The sequence below is a fragment of the Pelecanus crispus genome, chromosome 1 (genome assembly GCF_030463565.1).
Source record: "Pelecanus crispus isolate bPelCri1 chromosome 1, bPelCri1.pri, whole genome shotgun sequence".
Classification (NCBI taxonomy): Eukaryota; Metazoa; Chordata; class Aves; order Pelecaniformes; family Pelecanidae; genus Pelecanus; species Pelecanus crispus.
This window is the reverse complement of record NC_134643.1, coordinates 155,157,309-155,178,774: the sequence shown is the minus strand read 5'-3', so window position 1 is coordinate 155,178,774 and position 21,466 is coordinate 155,157,309. Positions and strand designations below refer to the sequence as shown.

At 38.4% G+C, this 21,466-nt stretch overlaps 2 protein-coding genes across 2 annotated transcripts in view; one reads left to right on the top strand and one right to left on the bottom strand.

The window, feature by feature from the left end:
• Positions 1 to 553: 553 nt before the first annotated feature.
• Positions 554 to 6,329, top strand: SLC67A2 (solute carrier family 67 member 2). Its single transcript, XM_009491730.2, has 5 exons — positions 554 to 638; positions 1,996 to 2,039; positions 3,346 to 3,475; positions 4,785 to 4,994; positions 5,539 to 6,329. Exons 1-5 carry the CDS (start codon positions 569 to 571, stop codon positions 6,327 to 6,329), a joined length of 1,245 nt encoding a protein of 414 aa, XP_009490005.2. The 5' UTR covers positions 554 to 568.
• An 8,545-nt stretch (positions 6,330 to 14,874) lies between these two features.
• The window catches only part of SLC9A2 (solute carrier family 9 member A2), a 32,568-nt gene continuing 25,976 nt past the window's right edge, over positions 14,875 to 21,466 (bottom strand). The window contains exons 8-12 of the mRNA XM_075707818.1: positions 21,080 to 21,241; positions 20,394 to 20,490; positions 19,354 to 19,485; positions 17,348 to 17,438; positions 14,875 to 15,245 (exon numbers count right to left, since the gene is read on the bottom strand). Of these exons, the coding sequence (XP_075563933.1) occupies positions 14,875 to 15,245; positions 17,348 to 17,438; positions 19,354 to 19,485; positions 20,394 to 20,490; positions 21,080 to 21,241 (853 nt within the window). The remainder of the gene's footprint in view (positions 15,246 to 17,347; positions 17,439 to 19,353; positions 19,486 to 20,393; positions 20,491 to 21,079; positions 21,242 to 21,466) is intronic.

The following is a 21,466-nucleotide window of genomic DNA, read 5'->3' as shown; positions in this document are numbered from 1 at the left end:
TCACTGCATTTCTTAAGTTATACACAAAGGCAGTCTGTAGGTAGGTTTAGCTCTACCATAGCTTCTTCCCTGTTATGGTTGAGAGTTAAAATACCATAGGTTTTCCAAATATACTCTCTTTGCACAAGTAAAAAGTATTTTTAGGGGATTGAAATTACAGACCACTTTGAATTTAAAATACTGGTACCAAGTACTTTTCTTGTTAAACAGATAAAGTTTAATATATATTAAAGGAATATTTAATGTTTAAATATGTATCTTCAGAATGATTGTGTGTGGAGGGGGAAGAGGATTGTTGTTTTCATATTTTTAACTCCCCTGTGAGGCAGTCCTTTATCTTTCAGTTTATGTGGTTTTTGCAATTTTCTACATACTGGTTGCATTGTAGAGGTTACAACATACTACACTGGCCATGAAAAATTTTCTTTTAATCTTGTATTGATATAGAAATAATTTATTTTTTTAAAAAATATTGACTGTTACTAAGCCAGGTTGCCATCATCTTTGTAAAAGTGATCAGTTATTAAAACTTTTTCTGCCACCTTTTCAGGATTTATTTGGTGTGAGCATGGTTGTTCCTTTAATGAACCTTCATATCAAATCTCTAGGAGCAAGTCATACACTTGCTGGAATAATAGGTGAGTTGCAGTACTTGACTGATTTACCAAAGAATAAGATAATGTGAACTGGATTATGCCTTCCTGCAAATTGGACACTGTAACATAATTCTTCCTTGCTAGTAGCATAATAAAAAGTAAGGCCAATTTCCCAGTAAAACTCTAAGGGCAGCCATACTGTTTTAGACCCAGAGACCTGTCCAAACTTGAATACTGACAGTAGCCAAAAGCAGGTGTTTGGGAAAGAGTGTTCTTGGAAAGAACAAGAAAGTGTTGCAGTAATACTCGTACAGATGCTTTTCCAGAATCCGAGAATTCACAGCTCAGCAGCTTTGGGAGCCAGAGGTGTTGCTTTTAGTTTTATTGTTATTTACAGGCTTTGCAAACAGTACTTCTGCAGCTGGTTCTCCTGAGCCTTCCAAAGCCCATGATTGCTCCCAGTTTGATTAAATTCCTTGCTGCTGTCTTTTGGCAAAATATTTATCGTCTTTAAGCAGTGTTTACAAGTAAATTCTGAAGATTTGGAATTTTATCTTAAAAATGAAGTGGTAAGATGAAGTTCTGTGGTTCTAAAGTTCTTATTTATATCTTATGGCACTGTTTATGGTTTGTAATGATACAAGTATGATATTCTTTATAGCTGCGTGTGGCTGACATGGGCTCTGTTACTCAGTTTTTTATTACCTTGCTTTTTTATTTTGGATGAAATTTAGTACTTTTCATGAAATAATTCTGGTTCTGCTCTGAGGTGTCAGAGTATTATTTTAAGCAGCAATTCGTCAAAAATATGTTTTCATTTCAACAGTCTGCTTTGATTTTTAACTTTAGAAGAAACTGGGTTTTGAGGTGTATTCCTAGAAATGAAAGAGTCTGGCAGATGTTTCTCTCTGTTTCTCTTTGCTGCTTCTTTTCTGTTACTAACTGCTGTTATTAACTCTTTGCTGCTTCTTTTCTGTTACTAACTGCTGTTATTAACTCTTAGCCTCCAAAACGAAAGAGTAGGGTCTTTCAGGGCTTCTGTGGTGCCTTGTAACAAGTTGAAGTGCCAACTGGAAAGTAATTAGTGCCTCCCAATAATGAAATCCTCTCCTGATTCTGAGAAGGTGATTATAAATGCCAAGATCTGTTTTGCTTTATACACCATATAAACCAACATCCTTCTTCATTACATAGTTGTACAAGTTTTCAGCAGAAACTATTTCCCTGGTTATGTGCTAAACTCCACCCTTCGTTTGCCCTGCTCCCTCTTCCTATTCGTCTAGTAAATTATTCCCAAAGTTTCTCTCATGTTTCCTCACTGAAAAATTTTGTGCAGTTTTCAATTAAAAAAAACCCACAGTTTAATTTTTAACATTGGTATTTTACTTGTTTGTTTTAGGATCTCTCTATGGTATAATGCAACTCTTTTCCAGCACATTTGTGGTGAGTTCTAACACTGCATTCCTAAGTATGTTGGTATTTCTATGGATTTTAGGGGAAAAAAGGATGAGGTTAATAATAGTGTTTCTTGAAATTTTTCAAATGTTTACAGTGTTTATATAAGCATTTTTGGTTAGTGGATCCAGTTTTTAGTTTGTATGGGAAATGTGTGTTCCATTTATAGGGAATTACCAACTTTTTCAGAACTAAACAGAATACGGTCTTTAGACAGAAACTAAAATCCAGATTAGGGCTCAGTGATACATGACTGAGCACGTCTCAGTCACACAGGGTTCTCTTCAGTGTTCATGCTAGTAAAGCAGTTTTCTTCAGTGCAGTAGCCTGTCCAAAAAGCAGTCTCACAAGTCAGCTCTTCATAAGCCTGTTATCTGGAATTTGCTTTCCCTGCTTAATGAGTAGTTCCCTGTAATTTCTCGTATGGCCTAAATTCATGCATTATGCCTTTGAGCTTTGTTTGGTTTTGTTTTCTATTAGCTTTTTATTTTTTTACATCGTAAGCTAAGCAAGTGTGCAAAGACTAAACATCAAGGCTGAACCTCTTGAATGTATGCTTTAGCTATGAATACCTTAGATCCCTATATTTAGCCAGGAACACCTTTACTATTACCCTGGTAACTCCTAGCTTTCAAGAGAGCAGATTTTGAGCATCTCATTAAAAAAAAATGTTTCAGGGTTTGTTATGCAGGCCACCTGGGATAATTTTCTCATATAATCTTGTGGCATTTTCTTTGAACTGCAAGATTATTGCCTAGCTTCTTAAAAAAACTTTCTGTTTGGAATCAAGCTGATTTATAAGCATGCTACATGCAAATTTACTGTTTGCCCTTCTCATAAATACTTCCTACTTGTCTGCACTCAGATGACAAACTCCTCATAGCTAAGATCATTCCTTTTAGTGTGCTCAACAAGTGTCTAGTACATAGTGACCGTTGTTGCAAAGAAATATTTGTGGTCAGTTGTGATAACATTTTCAGAGGGCCCCTACTACTAACATTTCATGATGTTTATTGCAGGACTGTATTTTTGAAAGAGATAAATTATTTTTAAAAAAGCTGTATGCATGACATTAAATAGAATGATAGTTTCAGCAGGGGCACTGCCGGCAGGGCAGAACTCTGCTCATCACTTCCAGAATCTGAGCACTTAGGAATGTTGTGTAATAAGCTTATTAAGCTTTCATTGACAGTCCTTTGATCTCTTTTCTCAATTTAATTTAGAAGTACTGATTATTCACTGTACATAGTTAAATGTTATAAAAAGCTAATCTTAATTTCGTGCTTTATGAAAGGGCTGCTGGAGTGACATAGTAGGAAGACGATATTCCCTGCTTGCTTGTATTCTTCTCAGTGCACTGGGTTACTTCCTTCTTGGAACATCCACCACTGTGTTCCTGTTTGCCATTTCTAGAGTCCCTGTAGGTGAGTAAATGCTTGGCATTTTGCAGTTTAACTTCCCTGTAGTCTCAGCTTGAGAATTACTAGAGAAATCATGGTATGTGGATGGCTACATAGCTTCATCATCCAGCAGCACCAACTGAACGCTAGTAATGGAAAAATCTTACCAAATCAAACATTCTCATGACTTTTTTTCTGAAAATAATTTGAAATGAATACTCAAAAACTGTCACAACTTCTATGCCACGTTGAGTGTCTGAATTTTATGAGAATAGGAGTGCAGCAATTCCTTGAAAGAGGGTATTGTAAGGTTAGTCATAACAGGTACACAATACACCAGATCCCTGCTGGAAATCTTGGCCTGCACTTGCAATGCAGAATGGAATGATACGTGCATTACTGTTTTTCCTCATGCTGAAAATACACCTCAAAGTGATACTACAAAATTTGGCTGAAATTTTAGGTCACACACATTCAATATGAACATATTCATCATATTCAACATATTCATACAGAGTATTTATGTTGTGCAAAGCATGTACATTTGCAGCACTGAAGCTAAGTTTGTGCTAGGGTTTGTATCAGAGTTCTCACAATAGCTGGACAGCTTTTGCATATATTCTAATGTAATAAGTATTGTTATTACTGTGAATGCATATACTAAAGGGCATTTTTATGGCCCATAGTCTTGATTTAGGAACTGTTCACATTGTTCCTTAATTTAAAGACAATTTGCTAATGGAGTGGTTGGTATTTGATTACTTAGCAGAAGTAATACTTTTTAATGCTAACAGCACTGTGACAGCATTGCCCTGGTCGGAGGGAAGGAGCATAAAAGATGGCATTATTAGTATTCCTGCAATATGCTTGCCCTTCTGCGCTCTTCTTTTGCCACCCACCAGTCTCCTATATGAATTTGGTATGTTACAATCCTGGAAGTCTCCATACTCAGCAAAGTTGGTACAGAGCTGTGTTCATAAACAGACAAGCCATTCCTATTCCACCATTACCCAACCACAATTTCCTATTTTAGTGGCTATTTTATTCCTAGTGTGCTCCAGCACTCAGCTAAGTTACTTCTTTCAGCAGGACTGCAGGAGCACTCCTTCAACACAGATGTGTGAATAATTTTGACTCCCAAGTCCAAATCCACGAACAGCCAGGATGACGGTCATGGCCCAATGTGCTGCATGACTCTAGCGTTGAAGGATTTGTGGTTTATGGGATCTTAAAAATAGATTTTGAACATCGGTATTTCAGGTAGCTACTGTCATTTTTAAATCTTTTGGACTGAGCAATACATGTTTATTATTTTGTTTATATTATGTTGCAGGTATTTTTAAACACACACTCTCCATCTCTAAAGCCCTGCTTTCTGACTTGGTTTCTGAGAGAGACCGCCCTTTAGTAATGGGGCGCTTCAATGCAGCCTCTAGTGTGGGCTTCATTCTGGGGCCTGTCGTTGGTGGCTACCTTACAGAGTTGGAAGATGGCTTTTATCAAACATCTTTCATCTGTGCCTCTATCTTCCTTCTGAATGCTGGTAAGTTGTATGTCATATTTTGCATCTTGGGTCCCTTCAGTCCTCACTTTTGTGTTTTTATGCCATTTGTAATACCTTGAATTCATGTGTGTTTATCATGTATGGCATACGTGTTCTCTATACTGATACGACCCTTTGAATTTGAACCTGTGTGGAAGGGTGGTAATGTTGAAACAGTTAACCTCCAGATGCTTCTGCTTTGTATTATATATACCACTTTTATATTCAGACACAGGAATGGGAATTTTTCATGTGCCCAAAGACAATGACTAGAAATCAGAATTTTGGCTTTAGCCTTTAGATTAGTTTATATGTTGTGAATGTGTCACCTCAGTGTGTTCCTTGCTTTCACCACATTTAAAATTGAACTGATACTGTGAATAACACTAGATTTAATCTTCGTAATTTTTTAAAGTGAAATGATTGTTAGAGTCCTTTTTTGAATTTTGATCTTTACACTGAGTAAACTGTTACAATCAGCTAATGTCTTCTATGTAAAGTTAATGCAATTGAATGAAATCAACTAATTTCTTGATCTGTATAGGTCTTGTCTGGATGTTACCCTGGAGCGAGGAAAACACTGGCAATAGGGAACATCAACAAGGCAAGGAAAGAACAGACAGTTTCTCAGCAAAAGCAAATCAAGACCTGCACTTGAAATCAGCAGCTAATGGAGCTGTGGCAAGCGATAGTCTTTTCCGGTCTCCGTGGATCCAAGTTGCAACAGTGCTGAAGAGGATTAAAGGAATTGCGTGCTCTGATCTGTGGGATATATTTTTAGTGCGGTTGCTGATGTCTGTTGCTATACTGCTGTATTATAGTAATTTTAGTCTGGCCTTGGAGGAGAGATTTGGGGTGAAACCCTTGTTCGCTGGATACCTATTGAGCTATAGCAGTGCACTTGGAGTCCTGGCTGGTTTTCTGCTTGGACCAATAACAAGACTCTACCAGCACAACACTTACAGAATTTTGTTGCATTCCAGCACTCTTACCTGCACGTTGATTCTCCTGTATGCGTCAGCGCTGAGCATATGGATGGTCGTTTTGTCTTCCACATTCTTAGCCTTTTCAACTACTATAGGTCGTACTTGTATCATTGATCTTGAATTGACCATTGGTGGGAATGAGGCCAGCGGTACACTTCTAGGTGTTGGACAGTCTGTGACATCAGTGGGACGTATAGTTGCCCCGCTCCTTTCTGGAATTGCTCAGGAGTTCAGTCCTTGTGGCCCTCCAAGTCTAGGGGTTGGACTAGCTTTAGTAGCTATTCTAATAATGAACACAAACAAACAAAAATACTGTAGCCATGGAAATGTTAAGTTAAAAAATCAATAGCTGCAAATTTGGATCGCACAGAGGTATCTTATCCTATCTTATGGGAGAGGCAAAGTGAATCAACCTGGACTGATGCTTACACATGCCAGACAGCTGTTACAGTAGTAACAGGATCTTTTAAGAGGGCACATTATGTTCATGTGGAGGCAAGTACATACAAATGTTTCTGCTGCAGGGATGTTAACTCTAGACAAATGTTATTCTAACTGGTTATTCTAACTGGTACCACTAGAACACTTGTGAGAGGGACAGGTGTTGCTGTATTGTACTCACTGGGATTTTTTAATGGATTTTTAACCTTTTTGGAGGGAAAAAAAGAATTACATGAAATACGCAAATCCTGCTTGTAGCTCACATTTGAAATGGTGTTTAGATTGATAGATTGTTAAAAGACAGAAATTGATTCTTATTATTTAATCAGAAGTGAATTTTAATTATTTAATCAGAAGGAGAATCTGCAATATAGCTTGTTAGCCTTAATTTCTTATGCTGTGCTCTGCTGCCATTTGTCTGCTGTGACAGTAGCTTAATTAACAAGAGCGTTCGCTCACACGACTTCGTTAAGCATACTTTGTCTACGAAACTCGCTGCACAGCATGGTTAGGCACCTTGGGGTAGCCATTGGACCCCTGCTAATTCCTGGTAACAGAATTCGGTATATGCTAACTTGTATTAGAAGGCCTAAAATGGACAATTTTAGAATAATATGGGGTCATTCAGACTGAAACTGAGACTGAATGTAAGCTTTATTGAAACTTGACCTGGTGGTTTCCGTTTAGTAATAACTTCTACTGAGCAACTTTGTCATAAATTGTTAGTATTTCCTGCGTAGTTTTTCTACCTTCATTTTAAGAATAAATTTGCTTCTTAATTCTTTTGAATGACTGTAAAGGTGTGCTGGAGCAACTAGCAGTAGTTCATGGATCTGGATTAATGCATTCTCTCTCATCTCTGGAGGCATAAGTGACGTTTCAGTGACAAGAGAAAAACTGTTTATTTGTTGGTATTTTAGTCTTTGTCTGCACTGCTTAACTAATGAGCGGTTACTCTTAGAGCTGTACTGAGAGTTGTAGCACTCTCGCGTGCTGTTTACTGTTCAAGCTCACATTACTTGCCAGTCACCACTGTTTGCATTTCATTTGAAACATACGAAAAATGTATTTTGCGCTGATAAGGTTCTATATGCTTTTCCTAGTATTTTCCTAGTATTACTTGACGGAAGTACAAAGTCACCTAGGTATAATTGTTGGATTTGATTTTTTTTTTTTAATTAAAAACAATTTAGTTATCTCCTTGAACACATCCATGCAAATAGTGTTGCTGCTTCAGGAGAATCATAGATGCTTTTTCTTCTTTTTTTTTTTTTCTTCTTTACCTTTTTCAGTGCCTGCTATCATTTAAATCCTTGTTGACACCTCAGTGACTCCGGTGGCAGCACCATGGGAATATGTATAGAACTCTGAGTTGGTTTAATTTTATATATTGACATAATGAGTGTGTGTCCTTATTACTGCTATGATTTCAGTACATATCCTCAGAATTCCTTATTGTAATAATCTGTGTTTCATTTGTCCTTAGGAACTTGAGGCATTTTCAAGTGTCTTATCTCCTCTTGTCTTGCTTGGTAGATGCCCCAAAACATCTCTCGCCCTAAATTTCCTATTTTCTTTCTTTCCATCTTTCAATTTTTTTTTTTTTTTTTTAACCTAAAACCACCCTTCTTGTAAGTCAGGGACTTCTGTTTTGCAACTATAGCAACAGGTGAAGGAAAAGTGTAGGAAAAAACCCCTCAAAATTAATATATATGAAAGTTTTAGTAGTTTTTACTATACTTGTTGATTATTTGAGGTAACAGATCACATTTATCCTTCTAAGTTGCTGCACTGATTAAAGCTGAATTCTGTCAACATCATAGAATTCAGTTTATACTAACATATACAGCTGCCTGAATATTGCTTTTCTGCTTGTAAAAACTTCCAAACTTCACTGGTTTTGTTTATACGTAAGTGAAAAACATGCTTTCCTCAATCAGCAAGTATTTTTGGTTTATTTTGAAAAATAGTTCTCCATATACACTAAATAAAAATGAAATTAAATAATCAAACTGAGAAATCTGTGGAAGGCTGTGGTCTCAGGGACCTGTTGCAACTGATGTTACAGAAGAAAAGTTTTTTACTTGTAGGCCAAAATGATTTCTGAAGTGCTGCAGAAACATCTCTTCTTTGTAAACACTCAGTTACAGAAAAGTCGCCCTCTTTTTTTGGGTTTGTTTTTTTTTAAGGACTAGAAATAAAATGAAGTGACATTCTACATCAGTCATTTTGTTGCTGTGTTTTTTCCCCTCTTCCTCTGCTGAAACTGTTGAAACTATAGCGCAAAATAGAGGTGTTCAAGTCAATATGAAGTGCAGATGTTTTATTTTTTTTCTTCAAGCTGTTCCTTGAAATGATCATTTGAATCTGCTTACTTTTCACATAAAAGGCACAGAAGCCAAGGATTCAACCAAGAAGTGGCTTGACATTGAACGAAAAAGAAGAAATAAAATAGAAACTTGGCAGTTTTGAGGTGGACTGCTTAAAGCTACTGTTCCTAGTACCTGGAGACCATGTTTGGATCCCCCGTGTTGTCTCTTAGTTGCCATAACCGTGCAAGTTCAGAGAGTGATGAGTAAATGACATTCCTAGAGATGAGGAGATGTGATTCCCCCTTGTAAGTTGAGGGAGGAGCAGTTGCAGCTAGTTTTGGCTTCAGTATAGTGGGCTTTACTGAATTACTCAGCAGTTTCTTGAATCCAATTGTGGTATCTGAAGACTGTAACAAAACAGAGATCTGAATATGGACTAAAGAAAAAAAGTTTCTACCTGCAAATCACTGCAAATCAAGATTTTTCTCTTGCTTGCTGTTACTTTAGTTTTGGATTTGTTTTCTTGGGCTTATAGGCAGGGTTGGGGTTTTTTGTTTTTTTTTTTTTTTTTGCTTTTTACCTTTTGAAATTTTCACTTTTTTAACAGTGACTACTTTTCTGACCTTTATGATCAGCTGATGTTGAAGAGGCTGTGTATACAATAATTTCCTTCTGTAAAACAGGTGATAGCATGTGATACATACTGATTTTGCTGCTTTTAAATGATGAAGCAAATGTAAGATTTATTCCATGTTGGTGTATGCTGCGTACATTTGAAGAGATCCTTTATAAACATCCCATTTGTGCAGATTGCAGTTTCTTGTCCTGTTTTCTTTTCTCTGAATTTACCCACCACAGCACCATCACAGAGATCAGTACCATTCTCAGTTTCTGAGAAGAGGTTGATTATTGAGCAGATAATGCAGCAACAAAACAGGACAAGTGTGGCTTACTGACTGGCTTGCTCGTTACTTCAAGCCCTCTGCAATGCCATCGCATGCTAGCTGATGGGAACCTCTGTGGGTATGTTCAGGTGCTGCCAGCCCCCATTTGGTTATGGGTGCTGTGAAATACCCCTGGGTAAGTGGTGTTTTGTAGCCTGACACTCTGGGATTTGAAAACCCAAGACCCGACTGTGCTGTCATTGCTATCATTTTGAAGACTCATTCACGAAGAGCTGATCATGAATCTTGTAAGGGAGTATACTGTAGCCTGAACTCTGAGAATCAAATGATTGTGAGTGGAGCTCAGACTTCTTTCTCAAAAAAATGGAAGTTTGTAGAGCTTGTTTTAAAGGGAAGTTTTGAAAAACTTCTGTGTTAACTTACAAGGAGAAATGAAGCCAAATTTCTAGTTATTTTTAATCCTATATTCTCATCAAAGGACTATTTTTGAGGTGTGCTACATGATAGGAACTGTTCTTCCATTCTGTCAAATTTGTAATAAATAGGAGGTCTTAGACATGAAAAAATAAATGAAGTAAACTGGGGTATTTAAAATGCCTTTTCCTTTTTGTGGCAAAAAAATTATTTTGAAGCAAAACCTGTGGCAATTAGGGTGCTGTTGTAACGCACAAATCATAAATGTAAACCTGAGCGCATTTCAGATCACGAAACAGTGAGACTCACCAGAGCAGCTGGTGTAACTATTACTTTCCCTCCTGTAATCTTAGTCCCTCATATTCCATCAAATCTCACAGGACAAAAAGGCTTCCAAAGCATGTCAGTGCTGTATGGGAACCACATCAGTGTTTGCCTACTTGGGAGAGGAATGATGCTAACCCAATCGCCCATCATGTTGTCCTATTAGAAGATCTACCTACCACCTGCAAGAAGAATTCTTCTGATGGAAAAGATTCTCAAGTGGCTCAGCACAATATCCAAGAGGGATAATTTTCAGCCCCAACTTCGACTAACTCCCAAATGCTAAGGTTCCTTCAAACGTTCAGAGAATTAAGCTGCCATGCATTTTTTTTTTTCTTTTTAAGTAGCTCCCCATTTAGCTGGCCATGTAATAAATAGGTCAAGAGGGAAATAAAACCCTTTTTCTTGAAAGTTGTAAGACAGCTTCCTTGTGGTCATTCACACAACTGACAGTGTCAAGCACGGCTGCAGGTCGATCTAGAAAGTACAAGTTATATCACGATCTGCTAAAATGAGAGACAAAAAAAGACTGTTAGTCCCTGTCTCTCCTGGATTTAAATAGCACCTGAATCAGGTGAGTTAGGTACTCCATGACTTCACTCTCTACTGTGTCGTAAAGCAGTTCCTCTTTCTCCTGCTTGCATTTTGTTTCCTGGGCTGAGCCTCCAATCTGTTGTTGGCCTGGCTGGGACTATGTATTGCAGATGCCATGTTTGAAGCATATTCACAAGCATATTTTTATAGGATCAGATCTCTTACAGTACAAAACCCATTCCTCCAGCCAATTTCAAAATCCTTCATCTTTTCTTCAGGAGCTGGGGGATGTTGGCAGAACTTAGTAATTTTGGAAATGGTGACCAGCTGAAGCATTTCTTGTGGTGTCAGCCTTAAAATGTTGCTGGTGTCTAGAATTGGTGGACCTCTTGAAAAAGGTTGTGCAGCATGTTTGCTCCCAGAGACCCGAAGACACTCTTCATAACAGCATGCATGTTATTTGGGCCAATTTTTTAACTTTGTTTCTCATCATGTGATTTCTATGTGGCTTCAGCAGAGAAGGATATTCTCAAGTTTCTAAATTGTTATGCAGCATGGTTTTCTTTTGTTAAACACCTGTGTTTTCAGTGGAGCTTGCATTATGCTTTAGTACCAGGTAGGACAGCCCTTAAAATTTTGTCTCTTATGGCAAATTATTCTCGTTTTTCTCTTTCAAATATCTGCTTAAAACAGATAACTGCATATCTATCTACTCTCTAGCCCTTGCTATACCTACCTTCTTATCCTATTTACTCTCAATTTATAGGCCTCTCAGCAGCTGAAGGGGAAAAGAAATTCTCAGAAAACCCTAATTCAGAGTAACATGTATTTTCCTACCATCCCTAAAACTGGACAACTAGGCATTGTGCTTCCTCACCAGGGCAGTAAAATAGAAATATTACAGAGTATACTGGGGAGTCCATCTGGTAACAAAAAATTTGTATGTGGATTTGGCGAGTTTCCCAGCCACTGCTGAAGATGTGGTTTCCTCGAAAAGTGAAAAACCTGTCCCCAGTCAATACATGACTTTCCCCATCAGATGGTGCTCGAGGACAGATTTACTGGGCATTTCATTCTCCAGCAGACAAACTCTCTTTGACACAACATTAGGGAAAAGTCTCCTCTGCAAGCTCAAGTTAGATGGGCCTTTTAGAAAGATCAAAAAGTGCTATTGAACTTGTTTTTCCTTTGCAGGAAAAGAAAAAAAAAACATAGGGAAAGGCAAACCTCTGACCCAAACCAGAGCATGAGTTGAATGAGAAGGGCTACCTGGGACACAGCCTGTGTCACCTGCTGCTGTCACTGCTAAGGAAAAGGACAACAACCAGGATAGTTCCCAGACTTGATGAGGTTCTGACCCAGCAGTAGTGGAAAAAAGCCTGAAAAGGGTGGGAGGAGCAGGAGTGGGGAAGGGAGAGAGCACTTGCAAGGAGAGAGTCCCAGGAGATCTGTGATTCTGCTTCACAGTGTAACTGTGCTGGAGATCTCCCTTGATTCTTGTCTTCTGTGGATCTCAAAGTGCTTTGGAAAGGTAACAATGTGCTAGCATGTTCTGAAGCACCAAGAGCTTAAGACCGTATTTCATAAAAACGTGCTTGTGCTATGGGGCACCCAGTTTAAGTACCAATATTCTGAGCATGCACTGTGCTAATCAACAACCATCAGAGCAGTGAGGTTCCTGAAACCTGTATTCCTTATTTAAAATTGTGCCCCAAAAAAAGACAACCATTTGAAAAAAAAAGGCAGCTTTCCCCAGATACAAGCCAATTGCTTGGTCATTACCAGCACATGGAAGAGAAAGCTCCACAGGGAGTAAACTAAATGTTGATGTACAACATTTCACATTTATTTCTTTATTTGGTCAGATTTCATATGGGCCTGATATAAAACACCTAATCTAAACAGTCTCATCTGCAAGGAGGATGTGGTTTCAGAACTGAAATCCAAACTCAAGGCTTCTTTCTTATTCAGATATGAACCCAATAATGCAGTGACAGAGTACTTGCTGACAATTTTACTGATGAAACATATTTTTCTGTTGAAAAACAAATTTAAATTTGTTTTTAAAGCTTGCTGGCTTTGTTTGAACCCAGTTTTATTTCCAAACAGGAGATGATCATTAAAGGATAGCTAAGTATTGCCTTCCACAAAAATAATTTGTTGAAAATAGCCATGAACATTTGACTGAGATTTCTAGGGTTCACATTAGCCATCTCTCTGCAGCTCAGACTTTGCATTTGGCACACAGCAGAAACTTCCATAGCTGGAACGGAGGAAAAGGACTACAAGATGTGTGCCAACAAAAGAGTTTAGGAAGGTTTGACATTTCAAATATATACGTGAAATAAATATTTTGGAAACGCTGTTAGAAGAAGGAAAGTCTTAAATCCCCATTTATAAAACTAATTTATCAACCCCGCCCGCGAATCTTTGAAAGAAATCTACCCTGTGATTTTAAAAGGAAATTCTGATTTTTAATAGTTCTTTCAAAACAAGCTTAAATAAAAAAATGGATCTTATTGCCCACAGATTTAGAAATGTGCTAATGAAAAAGAAAAGTTACGATTTCACAGTGTAAATTCTTCAATGAAAGTTATCAATCTTGTAACAAGTAGAATGAAAATGATTTCTGCATTGTGCTGAAATGTGTATCTATGCTAAAGCAAGCTCAAAACTTAAGACAGATTAAGTGGGACAGAAAGTGCAAATTCCTGAGAGCTACAGTTAAGTATCATTTATTTCAATGCACCCTCCCTTCCCATATGCACTCAAATGGCAGCCATTTACACTGGGATGAAGAAGTCCATGTTTCTTATGGATGTTATTAAGGTGCACAGTGACTTCAACTGATTCCAGGGCCCCGCTGTGCTACTTTTCTGTACAAACAAATTAGATGGAACATTTTTGTTCCTTGGAGTGCATAGGTCAGACAAAGAAAAGATTATCTTTCCCCTTTTACAGATGAGGAAACAAAAAGTAAAAGAAGTTGACTAGGGTCACAAGCATGAGTGAGCAAGCTTTCTTGAGTCTCAGTGGTCCCCGACTCAAACAAGAGACTGCTCGCTTTGTCTATGTGCAGCGCTCTGCAACTATTCTACTGCGGTGTTTGCACTGCAACTGAGAAACTAAGGTGCAAAAAGCAATTGTGAAAAAGAACGTTATTTATCTGCTTGAAATTTTCTCTTTTTAGGGCTTCTGGAGTCCTGCTAGGTGCTCTCAGCTTGTGTTGACATTAGTGAAGTCAAGGTAATTCAGATTTCCCTTGGCGATCCTCAGTACCTTTCAAGGGTTACATATTGCCAAAAATTCAGAAAGTAAAAATTCAAGCTATTCAGGTCTTGTCTCTGTTGCAACTCCTCTCTACAAGCTGTATTTGCAGTTCTGCTCCTACAGCTTGTTCCTTCTCTTCTTCCTCTTTTTCTGCATCACAGTTCTTCAAACAAACTGGGCTTCAGGTATATATTTATTCTTCTTACAAAGTCTGTATGATAGGTGCATTGTGCAATTTTCAGTGTTACTCATATTAAAGCTCTAGTTAAAACAAGTATTATTTGATTATAAATAAAATCTGAAATGATACAGAATTTTTTAAGAACCCATTCATCACTGGACTTTCAACAACAATTTTCAATGGATAACTGGGTATAGAACCTGCATGACTTGGTTCCACAAGAGATGATGTGATAAGGCACATTTCCATCCTATCTTAATAGTGGAAATAATGTAATTAAAGCATTGCCATAAGTTATTTATAAAAGAGATTATTTTTATGTCTTCAGCTCTGCAATTGCTCCAGTATTCCTTTCACTTAGTTAAGGGCATTGACTTTACCCAAATGGAAGTGGTTAGATCCACAATGAGGCTTGGGGTTTTTTTTAATGGATCCCATAGTCTGATCAGATAGTTCAGAATCCTAATTCGGTATGTCCATGGTTTATTACCAATAGTTCTCTTTTTGCTATGTTCAATATGGCTGGTTCTCAGGCTTATTTCTCTGCCTTTCCCCTTGTGATGCCTGCCTAACTAACCGTGGTGGTGGCATAGGTCTTGCCGACCCATGGTCTGCAGTCAAATCTTCCCTGCTCAAAGTGCCAAATCTTGGTCTCGTCAGCAGTGGCTGCCTGAACCCGACGGATGGCTGAGGCAAGGTGCTCAGCTCCTGCTGCTCTCCTCGGCCATCCTGGCTCCCATCGACTTCGTTCTTCCACTCCACCCTAAACTCAGGCAGCGGCCTCGGCTGTCTCAGTCTCTGGTCTCTCAAGATTTTCCCTGCTCTGGGTCTTAGATTGAGCACTGTGGTAGCTGCATCCATTTCAGAGTCACTGCTGTCACCCACTGTTAATTGAAAACAAAATTAAAATTTTAGGTGCAGAATACTACCATCTCAGGAATATTCAAATAACAGCACACTGAGCACTAGCAGCCAAAGAAGAAAGTTTCCCCGTGTTTCCTAAACTTGGTGCTTTCTGGTTAGACCCAGTAACATTTAAGTCTGCCAGGACAGAGGACAGATCTGACTTACAAACATCCCTCCCCTCAAAACTGTGATTTTTAGAAAGCCCTTACTCAGCTGCTCCTTAATTGCCGAGTGCCCCCCTGTTTGAGTTGACATTTCCCTAGTTCTGGCTCTGGACATGGAAAAACCTGTCTCTGAGCTACTTGGAGTCTAGTCCCTGCTTACCTCCAAGCAGGATACAGAAATGAGATTTCTCACCCTCACATCCTATGAAATCTAACCTGAAAGGTATTTCCAGAGCAAGACATGTACAGGGGCTCTAGAAACTGGACTTTGGAAAAGGAGCATCAATAGTCCACCAAGCAAAGGATCTCCCAAGGTCAATGTACAGATGGGAGGAAACATCCGATCCTTAATATGCCTGAATGTAAGATATCAAAGAAAATCTACATGACAAATCGCACAGGTTCCAAGTGCTGCAGACTCCTTCACCCCATCACAGCAGGGTAGAAAATGGTCAAGGGAAAGCTGGCATAATTATTCAGGGAATACTCTTAAAATGATCGCTATCAGGTAAACCAAGCTGGAAACATTCTGGATATATTTTTCCCAGCAGACTTCTTTTAAACTGACTAACATCTTCATCAAAACTTGCACACTTCAGTCATTTGATAATCATTTTAACAATCATTTATGAATGCCTCAGATTTGTTCTTAGACTTAAGTCAGATATGATGTTTTAAATATATCAAAACAAAGAATTGTGTATTGTGCAACTGTCATAACAACAATTTCCATTAGTAGCCTACATGTTATTTCTTTTAAAAAAGTGAGGAAGGGGCCAACAAAATATATCACCACATAATTGTCCATTCACCCAGATAATTATATATCAAGGAAGGTCTTCATCAGACTGTGTTTGCAGGCTTACCCCCCCAAATATGTCAAATAATATATTTTTTGACAATTGAATAATCTGGAGGCACATTTCCTCTTTAATTCTAGGTGACAGTAGGTGACCTCTGCGGACATAACTACAGAGTAAAAGGCATCCTACGTTCAGGAGAGCAAAGATGTAATTATTAACAGACAAAAACACGGTCTATTGCTAAATTAATTTGGAACAGTGGGAAACTAATTGGGGTGGGGATCAAGACATTTTAGTGATTGTGCAGAGTTTTAATCTTCCCAGCAAGTGATCTTGATGGTTGCTTGTCATGAAAGGGAACGCTCCTGAGCATGATATAAGCATGGTAATGCGACCAGTAATAATCAAAAGTAATATATAGAACGGGCAAAGTTTTCACATCAAAAGGTTGTCTTCCTTCCTCCAGATTTTTATTTTTTTGTTAGAATTCAAGAACCCCAATACAAAACATCTGTGAGTTTAGGCAGAAAAAAAAAAAAATGACATTTTCATTGTAAGCCACATTTTGAGAAGTTCTTCATGAGAACTATAAACCAGACCTCATGTCTTCATTCTCCTCTCTGGTTTGGTTCTCAGAGCAGTGTCCTCTACCCTGACCCTAGTGAGAAAAGAAACCAAATAGCCTCATAATCCAAGAGGGAGATCTTGACATTATGGAATAAAGCCAAGGAGAATGAGCCATGGCAGTGTTTCTGGTGCAGAAGTGTTTCAGGCTGCTGCTTGCTCACATGAGGAGATGTGCTGGGAGGACTACACCACTACGGCATTTGAACTGAGAAAGCCCCACAAGACTCTACTTACTGAGGCATTTCTCCACACTCACATACCTGCTTTAGAACCCATTGCTTTTAATGCTCTAAGACCACTGCTAAATATCCAACACCTAGAAATATGCTACAAAGGTATAAACTCTAGAATGAAAGCAAGTGCATATAAAACATTTATTTGAAAATTAATATGCTGATTTCTCTACCTCATCCCTCAAAACACTTTCCTTCTAAGAAGGCAAAATGACTGCAGCACAGTAAGAGACAGCAGAAGATTATTCATTACCTCTGGAAGATGTTTTATTTCTCACTCGTAGTTTCTCTGGGAGTTTAGTGTTTTTAGGAAGTGAAAGGAATCTTTTTGTATTTGCAGCAGCCTGCATGCAAAGAAATACAAGAAATGTTAAGTTACTCCAGACTGAAGTACCTGCATATGTATGTTAAGATACACAACTCAGGCTTGAACGGGATTATGTAACTAAAGGGCTGGAGAGTAGTTTGGGATTAGCTAATACGTGATCTTTTACTTAAACACTCAAGTTAACGCTGATGGCTGGTTGAGATCTGTGCTAACTAAGGTGAACACTGAGTAATCTCAAGCAGCTTAATCAAAGGAAACCCCAGTGATATGCCCTCTGAGATCGAAGTTAATAAATGTATGCTCTCTAACCTCAACCTTACCTGTACAGGTTCTCCTAAGGAAGGCAAAGGCTGCAAGCATGGCATCACTTCATGCAACTCCAGTTTGAAACATTTAATTAGTCAGCTGCAAAAATTAGGTTGAGACTGAAGCTCGGACACAAGAACTAATCTGTATTCTGATCCTGCAAGTGCTTTACACCTATAAATGACTTTATACAGTTGACTAGTCACACTGAAGTTGATGGGGAAGTTAGGCACCAGCGTGATCATTTACCAGTTCAGGGCATAAAATCCTTGTTTTCCCAGGACTAAAGGCCCTGGGTGCAGAGCACACCTCATACTTCCTGGAACATGAGACGTACTTTACAGGACAGGTTCCTTTTTTTTTAAATTCCTAAATTTCTCAAGAGCATCCTTTCTTACATTTGTTACAAAGATTTTAAAGAAGATTTTTTAAAGCCTTTACACTCTACCAGCTCTCCCCTGCTTGTACCATTCATTGTTGCACACTCAAAGGGAACCTGAAAAGAAATTTATTTCCCATGAGACATTTTTCCTCTTTGGATATTGTTGTGCTGCTCAGGACCACTATGCTTCCCTCTGTGGTGGATTTATCCAAGGATAATTATTTTTTAAATTACAGCCTGTGCATTTTAAAAAGCTGTCAGACACCCTGTTTCTCTCCCTGCTCCAAAAATGTCTCGGTCCTGCTGCGGTTCTTCATTATTGCACCTAGTAAATAATTTATTTGTATGACAAAGACAACATATGTAACTGTGGCTGAGAAGAAAAAAAAAATCATTCAGGAACAGACTTATTGTCACAATTAACACCACAGTAGCCCTGGTAATGATCACAAATGAGATATAGCACTTATTGGAGACATCATTCTAGCCTCAGCTGCTGAAGGACAACTGCATCAATGAAGACAACAGTCACTAAGTATTTCTGTAACATGAAAATACATATTTATAGGATATTTAATTTCCCTGATACCTAGAACAGGAAGATGATTTGGGGGATCAGCTTCCCTGCTGAATCAGTGTGCTCCATTCAAATAGGGTCTGAAGTTTACAGTGAAGGTATTGCAGGATTGCCTCAGAGAGCCAAATATTATCATGCCACAGCATTTCTTGTAGGTGGAGGGAGTTTTCCTATTCTGTGTTAAAACCTGAAGTCCTGACTACATTTTATGAATACTAAAGAGCCCACAACATTTTTCAAATGAAGACCTCACTCTGACTCAATTGAAAGTTCTCTTTCCCGTATTTTGGATCATACTGTAAGTAGTTTGTCTGTCTCAAAGTCATTTTTGACCTTGATCATTCACGCTTCATCAAAATACTGACAGAGAATACTGACCATCACTTGGAAGTACCCTGTGTACAGAGCCTGTTCAGATCCTCTGAGATAAAATTATAGCAGCAAATCCCACTCCCATACCACATTCTACAAGACTGAAGCTTTGCTGAAGGGATCAACGCAAATTAAGGTGTCCATGTCTGCAACTCAAGGTGTAAGTGTGACATTACATGTGCAGTTGTCTTCCAAATTCAGGATTTATTTTTTCCTGCATTTCAGAAGATTTTTTTCTGCGTGACATTTAGCTACAAGGAACTGCTTTCTATAAAACAGCCAAAATGCAAGTACCGGTCTTTCTCTTGACAGGCTGTTTGTTTTCCTCAGGCTCTCCCTAAGGCTGTGCCGGCGACGGATCAGAATTTCTTTGGCCTGCTTTTCGCTTGCATCTGCAGCCAGGCTATGTCGGTTATATGACATTGTCTGAAATATAAAAGCAGCGGTCACATTCTGAAAAGCTTATTGTCAAATGTGTTGATCTATGTGCACAGCGCAAAACAGGCTTTTTGCTTTAATTTTTTAATATGTCATAAACCCTTGCGAACAAAATCATATTGCAGATGATTAAGAACAAGAACAGTAATTATGCCAGCATTTTTGTAGTCATCTGCTTCACAAGCTCCTGTTCTGTTTGGTTTGTTTTTTTTTTTTTTAACCTGCTGATATTTATAATGAAAGAGAAATTGGAAAAAGCTGGCTTAATACAGTGTTTACCCCTACATTGTACTAGCTCAGTCAATGTGTCAATAGAGGACGCACATTTGAAAGTGATAAGATGAGTCACCTAGGGGGAAGTCATTTTTACCTCCAGCAAGCTGAAGCTTGCTCCACTTTTGAATGTTTTCCAAGGGCTCAGGCATTCAAACTACTTAGCCACAGGAGGGTAAATGTGAAATGTCCTTTTGCTTTTATTTCACTATTTTTCCAGCTCATCACCTCTGCTCTTAATACAAACAACTTCACAACTGGAGGCAAATGGGAAATCTAATCCCATATCACAAAGTGAACAAAATACTGATATAAGTGGGACAATTGAATTTGCACCTATGATCTTCTTAAAGTAATGTAAGTATATTGCAGATAACAACAAAACAAAACCATTAATCTTTATCCACAGTATACGATCAAGTAAGCTATTTACATAAAGGAGTATGAATATGTTGCTGTACATGTGATAGGAAATGGATTCATAAGCAACAGAAGTAAGTATCAGCATTAATTATTATGCTGTGGTAAAGCATATGCTGCACTAGCCCAAAGACATGTTAGGAAGGTAATCAGTATATTCAAAGAGTAGTGGGATATTTAAGTGTGCAAAACTTCATCCTTACTCGATGTCGTATTTGGTAGAGATTCTTTGTTAATATTTCTCGCATGTTTTCCATTTCAGTGGGAGAAAGTGGCTTTATTTTTCCTTCATGATACTCACTGTGGCAGAATAAAAAAAGAAAATAGAGGGAAGAGAGAAAGAGGAAGAATGTTTTTACTTTTATGATTGGGAATTACATTTGAAGTGTTTGCTTTGTTTAGAGTTGGAAACAACATTTCAAAACAACCGAGGAACAGGTAAAAATGTAACATGTAGGAACAAAACCTTGATCTCATTAGAGTCAGTGGTAAGGCTCAAAACTCAGTCTCCAAAATTTGATATAAATGACATTGAATTGTAAATTTCATTAAGGTACTTTTCAAAATACTCCTCAGGCTTCCCCCGTAGCTACTTGCAGCAGATGTGCAGGCACTGGTTCAAGTCCAGCTCTGCTCTATGTGGCAAATCAATGTTCCCATGAGCATCTGCCCTTGTAAAACTACACGCTCTGGACAAGCACAGTTCACCAAGCACTCGGTGCATGAGCTGCAAGCGAAACACTCGTGTTTTGTATACACTTACTGTTCAGGTGACATTTGGACACAAAGTGTCCCAAGTCAAAGTCATTATCCTGCCTGCAGACTGGGCTGTGAAATAAATTACGTGACCCAGCCGAAATGCTTGGCCACGCTGGCATCGCTTGCTTACCTGAGAGACACCGACGATGGGACCTTGCTTACCATTCCACTCTCTGCCATCTCAATGGCATGTTTGATTTCCAGCTTCTTATATAAAGAAACAATGCTGGATTTGGGCTGGTTCTCCCGGATTAGAAGTCTTCGCAGATATTTATTGTCAAACTTTTTAAACCTGTACGTGAGGCAAACCAACCCAACCAGTTAATTTTTACTGCATGTAGTTAAGGAAAGCCAACATACTGTAGCTAACGCAATTGTGAAGGAGTTTATTCCCTGGGAATGTGTCTGTTCATATTAATAGCCTACTGCTGAGTAACATAATAAAGGGTCAAGTTCATCTTTGCTTCAGATAGACAGACTTAACCTGTGTTTTGGTTAATACATTAATGGACAGTCT

Coding starts and splice junctions, on each gene's coding strand:
- SLC67A2 (XM_009491730.2), top strand. CDS start 569: ATGGTTGTTCCTTTAATGAACCTTCATATCAAATCTCTAGGAGCAAGT. Junction 639..1,995: donor TACACTTGCTGGAATAATAG/GTGAGTTGCAGT, acceptor TGTTTGTTTTAG/GATCTCTCTATGGTATAATG. Junction 3,476..4,784: donor CATTTCTAGAGTCCCTGTAG/GTGAGTAAATGC, acceptor ATTATGTTGCAG/GTATTTTTAAACACACACTC.